The 14,834-nt window shown below is 38.4% G+C and overlaps 1 protein-coding gene across 1 annotated transcript in view; it reads right to left on the bottom strand.

The window, feature by feature from the left end:
• Positions 1–717: 717 nt before the first annotated feature.
• The window catches only part of LOC135079526 (unconventional myosin-IXa-like), a 36,970-nt gene continuing 22,853 nt past the window's right edge, over positions 718–14,834 (bottom strand). The window contains exons 28-38 of the mRNA XM_063974179.1: positions 12,162–12,291; positions 10,484–10,895; positions 9,929–10,198; positions 9,391–9,552; positions 8,817–8,921; positions 8,596–8,733; positions 8,043–8,225; positions 7,136–7,251; positions 6,452–6,593; positions 5,580–5,764; positions 718–5,082 (exon numbers count right to left, since the gene is read on the bottom strand). Of these exons, the coding sequence (XP_063830249.1) occupies positions 4,941–5,082; positions 5,580–5,764; positions 6,452–6,593; positions 7,136–7,251; positions 8,043–8,225; positions 8,596–8,733; positions 8,817–8,921; positions 9,391–9,552; positions 9,929–10,198; positions 10,484–10,895; positions 12,162–12,291 (1,985 nt within the window). The 3' untranslated portion in view covers positions 718–4,940. The remainder of the gene's footprint in view (positions 5,083–5,579; positions 5,765–6,451; positions 6,594–7,135; positions 7,252–8,042; positions 8,226–8,595; positions 8,734–8,816; positions 8,922–9,390; positions 9,553–9,928; positions 10,199–10,483; positions 10,896–12,161; positions 12,292–14,834) is intronic.

The raw sequence follows: 14,834 nt of genomic DNA, 5'->3' as shown, positions 1-14,834 counted from the left end.
AATGTACAAAATGTACTAATTTTGTTTTTTTTTTTTTGTTTTAGAACTAATTCAACAGAGAAAGAATCGAAGAAAAAGTTGAGATCGCTTTACCACCACTGGTTCCCAAACGAAAAAACAAGTGGACTTTTACTTGATGTGCACAAGTCAGTTCCAGCTCAACTCACAAATATTGAATTTCTTCAGCCTATTATATCTACTTATAATCCATTTCTGAAGTATTTCATAAAGGATCTGCTTAATTTAGTGGAACCATTGTTGCCAAAAGTTGTAACAGAAAATATATGTCAATTGGCAGAGTTAATATCATCTCCAGAAAAGTTTCCATCTGCATCACCCAAGATTTATACTGTTGAAGACTTGCAGATGGCAGATTATGATAAACATTTAGATTCTATTGAACAGAAAGAAATAACTTCCGAATCAAATGAAACCATGGATGTAGATGTAACACACATTGCAAAAACTCAAATGACTGCCCATGGCATTTGGCGATTGGCTTCTGGAAGTCACAGTTGGTCCTTATGTCCTATTGGAGTGTTACCCTGGCAGCAATGAAGTTATGTGACAGATTTTGACGAAGTTTAATTTTCTATTTGCCTTCTATTTAATTAAACTGATCTAAACGTTTTTTGGTGTATTGTTGATGTCAACATTAACTAAATATAATGAGGAATGAGTAATGTATTGTATGGTTATTAAAAATAAAACATTGAATGATTTTCCACAGCAATTTTTTTATAATTTGTATACAGGTGTAATGTTTTGGTTACATTTCAATCTTGACACATTACAAGAACCCTAAAAATAAGTTGAACAATATACACATTATATTTTACAAGATCCATTAATGATTAACATATATTTAGGAAACTTCACAGTCAATTAACATACAGGAATATAAAATGACAACTTGTAAAGAGCGCAGGTATTGGTCCTTAGCAAATACACCTATAGATTCAGTATTCACAGCAAGCAACCATATCTAAACTGTAGAAATATCAAATAATATCATGTAAAAAATCCGCATCAGCACTATTCTAAATTTTGTATAGCAAGAATGTCTTACAATAATTAACAATTTGTAAATTACATATGAAAAGATATCTAAAATTATTTGCAGAAAATTTTATATTTTGTTAGGGTTTAATAAGATCTAACAGGCCTATGGAACAGAAAAGTTAAGCTTTAAACATTTCTAAGACCAACAAATGTAATATGTAACCAAGATAAAATTAACAATAGTTTATAATAAATACACAGTAAAATTGTTTTAGATAGGCACCAGTTGGGAATAAATCAATCACAAATCATAAAATTACAGTTTTGACAGGCACTTTTTGATAACTAAAATTTAGGAGATGTTAACCATTATTAAAATTAAAATAGTACCTGACTAAAATACTAACTAAAGATAATATTTACAAAATCCTTAAACGGAACTTGCCATTTATCTACATACACTTCTAGTGTCGTTAATTTCTACATATAGACACATTGCACATTCATTTTTTACAAAGTAGCCTACATCAATACCTTGAGTATATATTGTGTTAAAATGGGGCACTGAAACAACGCTAATATACCTGTATTAAATTCTTAATATGTCACTACAACTATAAACGCCAAAAGCATTAAACAAGTAGGTAAATATAGTTTAACAGTACTTTAAAGTATGTCAAAGGTACTAAAAGATTAAAGTATGAAAACCACATCATCAGCTAAACACTCAGTAGACATGGCCTGCTAAAAGCAAACTAGTCGAAGGCACAGAAAATACAGTAAATTACTGCGACACAACCCCACTAATAGAGAAGTTACTAATATTAAACACTCGTTAATATGTCAAAACATTGCTCAACATACTATCTAGCTAATCTCGCTATCTTTTTAGCTTATATTGATTAAGAAATGTTTTGTTTATCAAAAATAAACTGCACTGAACTATCGTTTAAAAGCCAGTTTATTCCTACTACTATCACGGTTTATAGTGTCCCTTTTGGTGTCGAATGTATGACGAATCTTGTTGAAAATGTTGTATAATTATCTATAAATTGTATTCCGGTGAGATTCATGTCGAATAGGTCACAAGAGATGGTGTCTCACTCGGCTTAGTTATGAATATTAACTAAAAATTAAATTCATTGATCTAAAGTATCTATAGTCATAGACTTAAAATATAAATAAAAGATGTCACAGAACAATCGTTGTCTGGATAATTAGTAGTTAAAAACTAAGCATAGAATGTGGTTAAAATATTTGTGACTTATAACATTAAAATCAATAGCTTATCAGTAGACAGTCTTTTTGAATATAAAGCAGATAAAATGATAAAAGCAAGCTAAAAGTTACTCCTGATTTATCAATATGTATAGGTACAAAGGTTGTATATTTTTGCTACATAGTTGTTTAAAAATGTATGGCAACCGGTGTGAAGCTAACATGTCATGGTAATATGAATGCCGTTTGTCCTAATGTAACATTTTAAAATTATGTTAATGATTAAAACTTAATGAACTACTTTTAAATGGAACTTAAAGAATAGGTAAACTTGAAGACCTGCTGATATAATAGTTACGTAACTATGCCGAAGATGTCCAATCCAAATAGATTGCTTCAGTTGCTTTTACTTATTTAATGGAATGGATTCTTTATTAAAACAATTTGAAAACTTAATTTTGTAACTCAAGATATTCAGAATCCTTAGGCCCAGAACAGACGGTGAAACGCAACTGCAACGAAACTGCAACTGCTAGTTACTTTTGAGTTGCATCTAAGTTTCTGCCATAGCGTCCGTTGAGAGACCACACATGACGCGACCAGTTTGAAACTTTCAGTTTCATTCATCAGAAAGTTGCAGTTTCGTTGCAGTTGCGTTTCACCGTCTGTTCTGGGCCTTAGCATCCTACTTAGGTTTTACGGATCACGGAAAAATGCAACTGGAATAGACTACTTCTCAACAACAAACGACAGCGGTATTTTTAAACTCCGTATCACTACCACATAGTTACAAATCATCACAATAATACAATCTTGAACAAAAGGCTTTATCGAACACATATAACTTAGGATAAACCTTAAAGAAACAATATTGCTATTTTTATATAAATCACAATTACACAAGATTTACATATTTACACGGAAAATATATCATAAAATATAATATCAGTGCAAAGATGAATATAATTCACATAAGAAAATATGATTTTCTCGTTAACGTTTATAATCGCATGCAGTGGCTTCTGAAAGCGTACTCTTAGCATAAGCTCGTATAACTCATTAAGTACGATTTCACACTTTACTGCATTCATAATCTCAACACAAGTCACACTACGCCTTTATCAGACACACGTGTAGTACTAACTTGACTCCGGCACTCGATTTAATATTATCAACAATACGTTTGGGGTTGTAGTTGACAGCACAATAATGGCAAGAAGACTCCACAACATCAATAATATGAGTCTCTTAATGCAATAACAAACATTCGAATATCAGAAAACTAACAATTATAACAAACAACTATATGGAAACAGAATCACTTTTTAAAAGTATCGAATTACGTATATAAACTTCTATTCCTAGTGGCATGAATGTGAAATACACTCAGTTGTCTAAAAGTTTGTTATTACAACAGATTTTAGCTAAGATTTATTTATCTTACTATGTATCTTATTTTAATTTTAGGGATTTTTATAAGCCTCGGGAGGCCGTATTCAATCGTAAGATTTGAACTTATGTATACAAGATACATTTATTGCCCCCTTTCGTTATAACTAAAATAATCTCATCTGAATTAATCTTACACGAAAAATACCTTTATGGCGCCTGCTGCCTGCCTTAGGTCATCAACATGCACACGCAGTTCCCTCTGAAGCGTAAAGATAGTTTCGACAAAATGTTTTTCGTTGTTTTTATAGATATGTATGCGTAACAGAGCCCCGTAAACAAACGACAAGAACAATAAACTTAAGCGTATACGTACGGATACATTTGTCATACGTTTGATTTTATAAGTCTCATCGTAACGTGTAGTAAGCTCTGCGTGTGCATGAATGCTATATAACAAGTATTGGCACGCTGTTTGATTAACTTGTTACTTCATAAGCGCACACATCGTTGAGAGAACCTTGAAACAGAACTGCTGTAGGGCAAGTGTCGCCGTTATTAATTGAATGTGAGAACATTCAGTAACGTAGCTTATAGTCGAGCGATGCCAGCATTGATTCTATGGTGTTCCTCATTCATTATTTAGTCGTTATTGTAATTTGTACATTACAACAATTTTTATGTGATGATAATCACGCTCTTATTTCTTGGGAGATTCTTAACCGGTAATTTAAATAACCTGACATTTGTATATCTTCACCAATATTTAAGTTGGCGCAATGCGATTGAAATCGGTCATGATTGGTTAAATCTATGAGACGTCACATGCAAGCACCATTTGTCATGTTCAACTCGATTTGACGTCACACGACAATACGATGTGATATTGCAGAAAGTAGGTGGTGTCTTCAACTCTTCAAATACAATTTAAAAAAATGTGTAAAGGCGCATAGATACACGTTATACAAAACTAACGGTTGGTTCTAATGATAGGGTTATTCGGTGGAGACCTGGCGCAAAGTGGGATCATTTTTGTTTTGGGTGTGTTTTTTTCTCAACTTGTGGAGACCGCGATAACATTTGATTTCTAATATAGTTGTACGCTGGTACTTGAAGGGGTCGTTCATTACTTTAGTGGTACGTGTGTCAGACTATGATGGGGTCGTCTGTGGGTACCTGGCACAACGTAAATTCTGACGCGTTGCTTCTTTTTAGCACTGGCTCGCACGCTTTTTAGCACGTGTAAAAATTCTGTATGAGAGCTTACTTACAGGAAATAAATAGGTTTTTTATGAGGATCGTTCCGTATGTGGTTCGTTTGGTGGTAGATGTCAGACCATGATGGGGTCGTCGGTGGACAGCTGGCGGTGTAGAAGGCGCTGCGAGCGGAGTGCGCCGGCGCTGAGGTCGTCGCTGGAACCAAACTCGCCGTCGTGGTCCGTGGTCGACAGCAGGTCGTCGTCTGACGTCGCCCTACGTGAGAAAAGACCACCAATACATAAGTGTTTTATGAAAATCGGCTTTAATTTAGTCTCGTTAACAAAATGTTGTTAGCAATTAACTATACTGCCAGTCCAGCGCAATAGAAAACTGTTTTTACTCAGATAAATACTTTGTTAAACAAGGTATTTTACAATTTATATGCTTGAATATATTGCTGCTACCGTGTCTCGTAGTGACTATTTGAATATTTGCATGTTATACAATATTACAATAATGTGATGTGTAAATCAGGACAGTAGTTAATATTATAATAATAGAAACACAATAAATAGAATAAAAGCCGACGACTTGACATGATTTGTTTGGTATTCGTTAAATTATTTGATGTCATTTTAGAGCGAAAAAGTGATTTCAGAGCTACATAAAATATCAAGATTGTTTAATCTCACTGATTTGCACACATTTACTATTAGATGAATTGGCGTTCGCGTTGGCAAACAAAACTATTTGAGAAGATATGCCCTTACCTGATAAGCGTGGGCAGGTTGGAGGTGAGTATGGCCTTCTCCTTCTGTATCTCGTGGATGTGGCCCACCAGGATGTGCTCCTCGGGCCGCGGCGCGCGCGAGGCCGAGCGCAGCGACGACAGCCGGTCGTTGGCCGTCAGGCACGCCGACTCTAGGGTCGCGATGTCTTGTAGCGTGCCGCGGACCTGAGAAAAACGGTTGATTATTGCTTACTTTTGAACCAAATCAGTAGGCCTAGGATGCGCACTTCAATAAACTTTCATCGAGGCATTTTATCGATTTTGCACGATAAGCCCATTGTCGTTTAAAATCATGGATAAGATTTAGTCATGGCGCGCTTTCTAGACTTGTTGAATTAAAATGCACAATGTAAATGGAACATAACAAATCATACAAACACACGTGCTTTTTTTGTAGGAGGTTCACGCAATAAGAGCTTATTTACGTCTATGACGAGGCGTCTAAAGTTTTAAAAAGTATGAAGTCCTTTTTGGCTGAGGATTTATATCACTTTCCATCAGTTAAGACTTAATCCAAGAGCTGTTTCGTTATGATAAAAAAGGCGTGGAAATAAACGTGCTGGATGCAGACCGTAACCAACTGGCCTATTTCGAAATCATTGTGGGACTATTCCCACCTCTCGTTCCCACCACTGCAACTCCTGTGTAGCCAGGATCTACAGCTTTACCGCCATAAAAACCCAACCAATGAAGGTGAAGCTTGTCCCGGGGAAAGTTCAAACTGTCATTGGACCCGCAACGAAATTAATCAGAAGAACATAGGAGTTCGAAATTAAGGTTCGACTTCCCTCCAAATCATTCAGCAGTGGACGTAGCTGAAATGATAATGATGGTAAACAAAGCGTGACGTACAGTGCGCAGCTTGTCCTGCAGGATGGCCTCGAGGCAGGCGGTCTGGCGCGCGATGTCGTGCAGCGAGTCCTGCGCCGGCTGCACCTTATGTGTTCGAAGTATGCACGGCGCGAACACGATCGCCAGCGCGTTCGGGCCCATCCTGTGGAGATACGCCCGGTCAATACATAAGTAATATACGCCCGTATTCACAAACATTACTCACTGAGGACTCACAGTGCGCGTGGATGCACAGGGTCACACACGAAACGATCACAGAGCTATATTCAACGCTGTGCGTTCGATATAGCCAATCAGTGTCAAGTATAAAATATCAATGTTTAACACAGCGAAAGTAATAGGGCAGTTGACTCCACCAGTCAAAACGGAATTTTTGACACACAAAGCTGCAAAGACGCCAAACTTTCGGCGGCAAAGACGTACAAAAGCTATGACGTTACGTTGTTTTTTTATTTATTACATAGACAGAATACCCGGCATGTACACACGGCCACACTGTTAACTATCCATTTCCGTTTTTGCTCTCGCTCTTATCAAATTGTGATTCTTTGCGATAGAACGAGACGACATGACAGGCAATAGATAGTTAACACTGTTGCCGATGGTAAATATCAACATGACTGGTTCAAATGTCAATATGTTTTTAGGCTACTTCCGTGCATGCATTAAAAAAATATAGCTTACCTATTGTGATCCTCCCCTAACGCCACCCTCGCCAGGTGGAAGATTAGCCTCTCCACTAGATCGAAGTTTGGTTTTGGCAACTTTTTGAGTATTGTAAATATGCTTGATACCCTTTCCTGTAACAATACATGTAATTGTTATCCAACAGACTTTGATGAATATGGGTATGCGAATTGCGAATGACTCCCACATTTGAGTGTTAGTGACTTATACAACTGGGTGTGAATGCGTTCCGCTCAAATGTGAGAATTATTCACAGACGTGTATGAGTTCCGCTCATATGTGAGAATTATTCACAGATGTGTGTAAAGCTCGCAATCGAACGTGAGGGATCCCACTTGCAGTGGCGGCGTAGCATGGGTTGGCACCCGGGGCGATCACCCCCCCCCCCCCCCCCCCCGTCACAAGTCCTATGGCACCCCCTGGTACCCCCCCAGGATTTTTTTGGGTTATCTATCGATTCGAAGATTGAAAGACAACCGCACCCCCCACCCCCCCGTATCATGACATAGACGGCAGATTTGCCATGCAGATGTGCCAGTGAGTACTAATCTGCGCGACTTGTGTCACCCCCTGATGCTTGGCACCCGGGGCGGACCGCCCCCACCGCCCCCCCCCTTACGCTGCTACTGCCCACGTGCATGTGCCGAGTAAGTACCGTACGCACATTGCGAATCTTAGCAACCAGTTGCTAGTTGTACAATAGCAACGCGACGACGACGCCAATCAATGACAGCGCTGCGTACAATTTCAGGTGGCGCCAATTTTATTTTAGCAACCGGTTGCTAAGATTCGTCGTAATAGCTTCGACGCGGCAGGTCGCGGAAGAAACCCTTGAGAACGGACGCTCGCACGTGCACCGCGTACGGTTCTAGTCGCTCATTCGTTGTTCGTGTGCATATGTTACCTGCGGGTCGGTGATCTCTGCGGCGCGAATGAAGTCGTCGTAGAGGTCAAAGGTGAGCAGCGGCTCGGGCAGGTCGCGGAAGAATCCTTTAAGAACGGACGCTCGCACGTGCACGGCATACAGTTCAAGTCGCTCGGCGCCTTCCGCCGGCCGCTCGTCGAGTAACCGCCGAAGTTCGCGCACCTGATGAATACGCATATTGAATTAGATATCCGTTTTAAACAAGTTGGACTAGGGAGTCCACTAGGGAGTCCAGGCCTCGTTGAGTTCGGCGGATTTGTCAGAAGTCGGCAACGAAAGTCCGGTCGCCGAGCGCATAGAATTTCGTCCAATGACCGCAGTGTGCGAGCTGAATCTGCTCGGCGACCGGACTTTAGACTAGAGAACCCGGATACCACAAAGAAACCGGAGACAGTTCTCCTGGACTGGCAATCAACCATGGTACCATTAACTCCTTATTAGTTTTCTATGATCGTCGTATAGTTAGTATTTTTGTTTTAATTAGGACCTATTTTAATGCTGTTTTACTTAAAATTGACACATTGACACGTACCTTCGAACTAAGCCCACTTTTTCTATACAATCCTTCCGTGTAAAGCCCAGTCATTTCTATTGTTGTTATTAGTCGGTCTACTACAATTGGAATATTACTATCGCCCGTCGGAAGCTCGCTTAGCGGCACGCCAAATACCTGTAAATATCACAATCATTTACAAACATCATATCGTCATTAAACGGAAATTAATACTGGTTTTTGACTGAGTTTATATTTACCTTTCCTCTTTTGACGACACCGAATTGTTCCCTACCACCTGCATCAACCACTCCCACGATTGCTGCAGATCTATTTACAGAGTCTTTTCTACATAATGTTGTCACCTAGAAAGAAAAATAGTCTTTAAAATGTGTATTTTTTACATGACAATCCCGATATTACTACAACAATATGCATTGCATAGCATACGTGTGATATGTACACCAGTCACAGACACGTAGTTAAGATGTGTCGTGTTTTACTTTTCTTCTTCCGATAAGCGTTTGGCGAATATTTTTGGTACACAATATTACCCTTATTTATAACAAGGAAAACAGCATAATAAACCTATTTTAACTATTACACTGTTTTGTCACTTTCTATCAAATGATGACAGCGCCAAGTACGAACGAGATAAAACAGTGCAATAGTTAAAATATTTTTAATAAGCTGTTTGCATTGTTATGAATAAGGGTATAAGTTACACACTAATAAACATAGCCTGAATTTAGGTTATCCACAAATGGTAGTAAGTAAATAAGATATTTTCTAGAATATTTGACAAAATCAATCTAATGTTTTGAAATAACGTACCTTCATATAACACTTCTTATGCGACGCCAGTTTACAGGACTGGCAAATGAGCGATCTCTCGATGGGCCACATAAAGAACGTCTTGCAGATTTCACACTCTGTTGGGATGTTGATCATGGACAGAATGAACGTGTGCCCTTTGTATTGGATGGGGTCGTCCACCTGGAAAGGAGATTAAGTTTTAGACGATTCCACTCAAGGGTAGCTAACATGCTAGACGTCTTTTTCATTGGAGTGATATAAAGCCTTCCCAATGGTGTGAAATCAATTGTTACAGTCCATAGGAAGGATGAAAAGGCACTCTTTTTTATTTATTGATGGTTTTGTTTTGTAAGTAGACCCCAGAGGACAATGTCGTCAATGTCAATATTGTTTTTATTGCATATTTTTTTTGTCGCGAGATTGAAAATAAAATTAATCATAGATGATTCTCACTGCTGTAATTTAAGATAGACTTTGAGACACTAATCTAAATTCTAAACGGTCAATTTAAAAACCTTTCATTATGTATTTGGGAACCTTTCATAAATGAATATACCTTTCTCTTCTTATCCTTTTTCCTCTTCGTCCTAGCTTTATCCGTTTCATGCTGGCTCATAAACTCGTCCATGAACCCTCGGAAGGCGTTGACTCCCATCGTAATGGACAACGTGGAGCCCTCGCGAGCACACACCGTCTCCATCACGTGAAGGAAGTTGCCGATCAGGTCTTTGTACTTGAGAGCAGAACCACGGGTTTCTACCACGCTGTATGTGGCTACTAAATTGTCTTTAAACTCCCGTAGCGCGTGCTTGAATACCCTGTCGACCTGTTAAGAAAGTGAGGGTTAAATGAAGTGTGTAAGTGAGTTGGACTTAAATTAACAAGGCTGGAGGAAACTGAAAAAGAGATAGTGAGACATTTCCACACGGATAACGTTTATGCATCAACATCATCGTATTAGCTAGTGGGAATTCTTATAGAGTAGATTTTTCACTTCTTTTTTACACCCAGCCATAAGCAGCTATCTTCTTAAGGCCGTTGATTCCAATGGGGGCGATGTGGGCATCCTACAATAGAGAGAGATCATAACACATAAACGTATAATCCATACCTCAGACTGTTTTTCGTTTTCCGAAGATTCCATCTGGTAGATCTTCTTTGTGATGAAATGCTGCATCGCTTGTAGCTCAGTCGCGTCCGATATTATCTTGTCAGTTCGGTCCATAAACTCCGATGTGCCGGTTAGATTGAAGTTGGAACTGACCGAGCCTTTCGATTGGTCGGTTAATAAATAGTTGGCATCCTTGAGCATGATCCGTTTTCTGTTCTTGTGGCGGCCGCGTGACGCGACTGTGACGGGACTGGAGCAGGGCATGGTGATCACGCCCTTGTTCTGGATGCATTTCGTGTGGTAAAGCTGCTTGCAGTCGATGCAGCGCTGCCCTTGCGTGATGAAAGCGTCGATGGGCTTGTGACAGTACACGCATTTGTCGTCCTTCGCGAAGCGGGTGCCTTTGCGAAACCTGTAGAAATTATAGGTTAGAAGGTGTTACTTATGTGGTCAGAGAGAGATAAGATTTGTTTGAGTGTAATTATTTACTGTAGGTTATTATTATTTGGTCAGTAATACCGCCCCCGATGGTTAAAAGCGCACGTAACATATTTTTTCGGATATAAGTTAAACTCAAGGACAGTGAAGAATTGTCCATTTAAATTATTTGAAACTTTTTTTTCTCCCTTTTGACTTGGTTGGTGTTACATGCGCCCTTTTAACTATCGGGGTCAGAATATCTCATCAATGGATTTATCAATGAAAAACTCAAACATTATGAGGCGCAGAAACGAACTTACAGAAAGCGCGCCCGCTGTCCTCTCGCGTAGAGAGGACAGCCGCACCGATGCCGTTCTAAATGAGGGCTATCGTTTTTATACTTAACAGTTGGCACCCCTGGCGATTGACAGGACCTTACTCTACAGTGGCGCCATCTTGATGAGTGCAAATACGATAGTCCTCCTACCACTTTAGCGCTCACAAGTTGGCGCCACTGTCTTCGTTACTAGCAAGTGACAGGACCTTACTCTACAGTGGCGCTAACTGGTGAGCGCTAAAACGATAGCCCTCATTGATTTGATGTTGTCACGTGCGTATGTTAGAGATGAGACGTATTTACTAGAACAGATCCACACACTAGGTCTTTTACAGTACTAGGCGGCACCTATTCCAATTTTTTAAATACTTGATTCACCTAGTATTTTATAAATTACACGATTTCCGACCCTACCGTCAAAGTAATAGAGGTTATTATTGCGTAATCCGTAGTCGTGTATTACGCGCACCGAGTATTTCTCGCTAAGCTTATGTGCGAACGTAGAGATTCACTCCGTCTCTGTCTGACCAAACAAATTTGAGCGCGACGAAGCAAACGCACACAAACGTAGTCAAACCATATTCATGTAAATAAGAAAAAATATGTAAAAAAAATTATGAAATTGATATCTTTTAAATACGCCAACTTTTAAGTTGACAGTCCTATGCCTGTTGAAGTATGAAGGGAGGAATTATAATTCAATTTCAAATTGCATTATTCATACTACGGTTGTATCTTAAAAAAAAATTGTATTTTAAAGTCATATTACGTGGATTAGTCCGCACTAGTCGCGTCAAGTATGCTAAATTACTACGTACTAGGTGGAATAGGTATTTGGATCGAGTATTAATAAATAATAGGAATAGGTGCACCTAGTATCAAATTTACCTAGTATAACCCATCTCTAGCGTATGTGCATACCTGTGTCCCGCGATCCGAAACAGCCCGTTCCCCGTCTGGCCAATGTAGTCTGTGGACCGCGGGTCGGGCGCCCTTGGCTCGCAGGGCGCGGGGTCAGAGTTGCGGCGCCGCAGGCTGCCCGCGCCCGCCACCGCCACCGCCGCCGCGCCCGCCACCGCGCCCGCGCCCGCTCCCACTACGGTCGCCTCGAGCAGCGGGGACATCAGCTCTGATGCCGTTCTGAACCAAAAGTTGAATTGTTTATGAATGAGGGTTTTCGCGATTGAAAAATCCGCCAAAGTCAAAGTCAAAATTTCTTTATTTGTTTGGACTAATAAATAGTTCTTACAAATCGCCAGATGGCAATACGTAGACGCGAGGTCCAAATGCTGCGTGATTGGTGGATTTTGACATATCTGTCAATGTCATGTCAAAAATAACCAATCATGCAGCATTTGGACCTCGCGTCTACGTATTGCCATCTGGCGGATTTTTCAATCGCGAAAACCCTCATTGATAGCGTTACGATATTTTGTGTATGCCAATTTGCCTTCAGCATTTCATAGAACAGTGAGCGTTTGTAAATTGACGACGCCGTTTGTAAAATGCGGAATCATACAATTTGCCTGCGACATATCTAAATCGATGCCACACATTTCGTCCTCTTGCGACGACGCACGGTGGATCGAGCCCATACAAGGTGTTGGACATGGTGCTTTAAATGCAACTACTTAAAACAAGATTGATTTGCATATAAATTGAAAGATGAGACTTCATTCTATCAAATATCACTAATATCAAGTCATGATCTACTATCATAGTTATGTGGTGCGACCGTAAAGTGAACAAAGTCAAAATCATGGATTTTCTGACTTCTGTTTGTATTGTCAATTTATCCAATTTCGTTCACTGGTTTTATGTTATTACTTATTAATGTATTATCTTATACCTTTATCTTAATCTGTGTGTTAAAATGAGTGCCTAAAAAACTTCTAGCTTGGCTATTTTGACGTATTTTTAAAAGGTATTTTTTTTAATGAAAACTGCGTGTTTTAGTTGACATCTTGGGCGATCTTTAACAAACCATGAATGAGAGATGATAGATGACAACGTGGGCGATATTATTACTCAGTTTTTAGACCCTTATTCATCCCTATTTTCGAGAAAATCACAAAAAACTAAATAAAAGCGCCTCATTTTTCCGCATAGCAAAATTAACTTAGGTAAAATTCGTTACACTAAAATAATGTCAGGTAAACCAAAGATGTTTATTTTGGTTTATGAGTTATTTATCGTGTGCAATTCAGTAAAAATACTCATTAAAATGAAAAACCTCAAGTCAAACAGAGATTTGTATGCATTATTAAAAACCACGATGAAAGATCGCGCTAGTTCTTTAGCTAGGATACTAGAGCTGTTTTCGCATACACTCTCTTCAGATAAACAGAGGTAAGTACTAACGTAGTTAATACTTTATGAACATAAAGAAATACTATAAAACAGATATAGTAAAAAAATCATATTGTCATCATCTCAAAAGATTGTCGTTGAATTTAGTACATACCATACATACATTTTGTATGTATTTTTTTCTTCATTTATGATTGTGTTAGGTAGGTACTGAGTTACACATTTTATTTATCAGATAACTATAAAAAAAAAACAATAATTTCATTGACATTGTTTGTCGCAAGAAGAAGTAGTGTCATTATAATGAGCACCAGTTTTTAGCTACAAACGTAGATTGGCTTAGGCAATCTGTTGATTGGAGTCAGTTTTGTAGTCCGCTAAGTCCCTATAAAATTGCATTAGTATGTATCTAACAGCTAACAGAATATAAAATCAAGCTCGACAAAATCGAACAAAGTGATTGTGTGCAATGAAAAATCAGGCGTTTGCAAAAACATTTCTTTCATAAGTTTAACACTTAATGAGAATAAATTTAGAGTATTGTTAGATTATGTATCTAACAGTTAACAGAATATGAAAACAAGCTCGACAAAATCGAACAAAGTGATTGTGTGCAATGAAAAATCAGGCGTTTACAAAAATATTTCTTTAATAATTTTAACACTTAATGAGAATAAATTTAGAGTATTGTTAGACTATGTTACTCTTTAAATATGGAAACAGACCAAAATGAGTGAGTATTTGCTTTTAATTGAACAATAAATACAAGTTTTTCATCACTATATTTTAAGATTTTTTTTCACTTATATTAATTGCCATCTAATAAGTAAAATCTATCACATTAGAAAGATAAACTTGTCAACCTTACACTGTAAAAATTTGAAGTTACTACGTTGACGCAATCTCATTTTATTTTAAAAACACTGAGTAAGGAAGCGATGTCCAACGCTTTGTATGGGCTCGATCCAGTGTGCGACGGTGTGACATCTCGTATGTTAATCTAATTGAAGATGTCACACTGGTCGTCGCAAATGGATGATTTGTATAGATAATGTGGTTCTTAATTTACTACCATTAACATTTAATAATCTAAGATTAGATGTAATGTTGGTCTCTAGACTAGAATTGTTGAAATCCTGCCCTGTTTATAGTGAGTTGGAGAATTAATAAAAATAATATGAAAATAACGATAAAAGTGTATGGATGACTCGCAAATGAAGTTTGCAACCCATTCTTATAAGTGGAATTAAAGTTCCTATATTTAAATAGCTACGCATCAATCGC

This window comes from Ostrinia nubilalis, chromosome 16 (assembly GCF_963855985.1).
Source record: "Ostrinia nubilalis chromosome 16, ilOstNubi1.1, whole genome shotgun sequence".
NCBI lineage: Eukaryota > Metazoa > Arthropoda > Insecta > Lepidoptera > Crambidae > Ostrinia > Ostrinia nubilalis.
The sequence above is the reverse complement of the archived record's forward strand: the minus strand, read 5'-3'. Positions and strand labels throughout refer to the sequence as shown.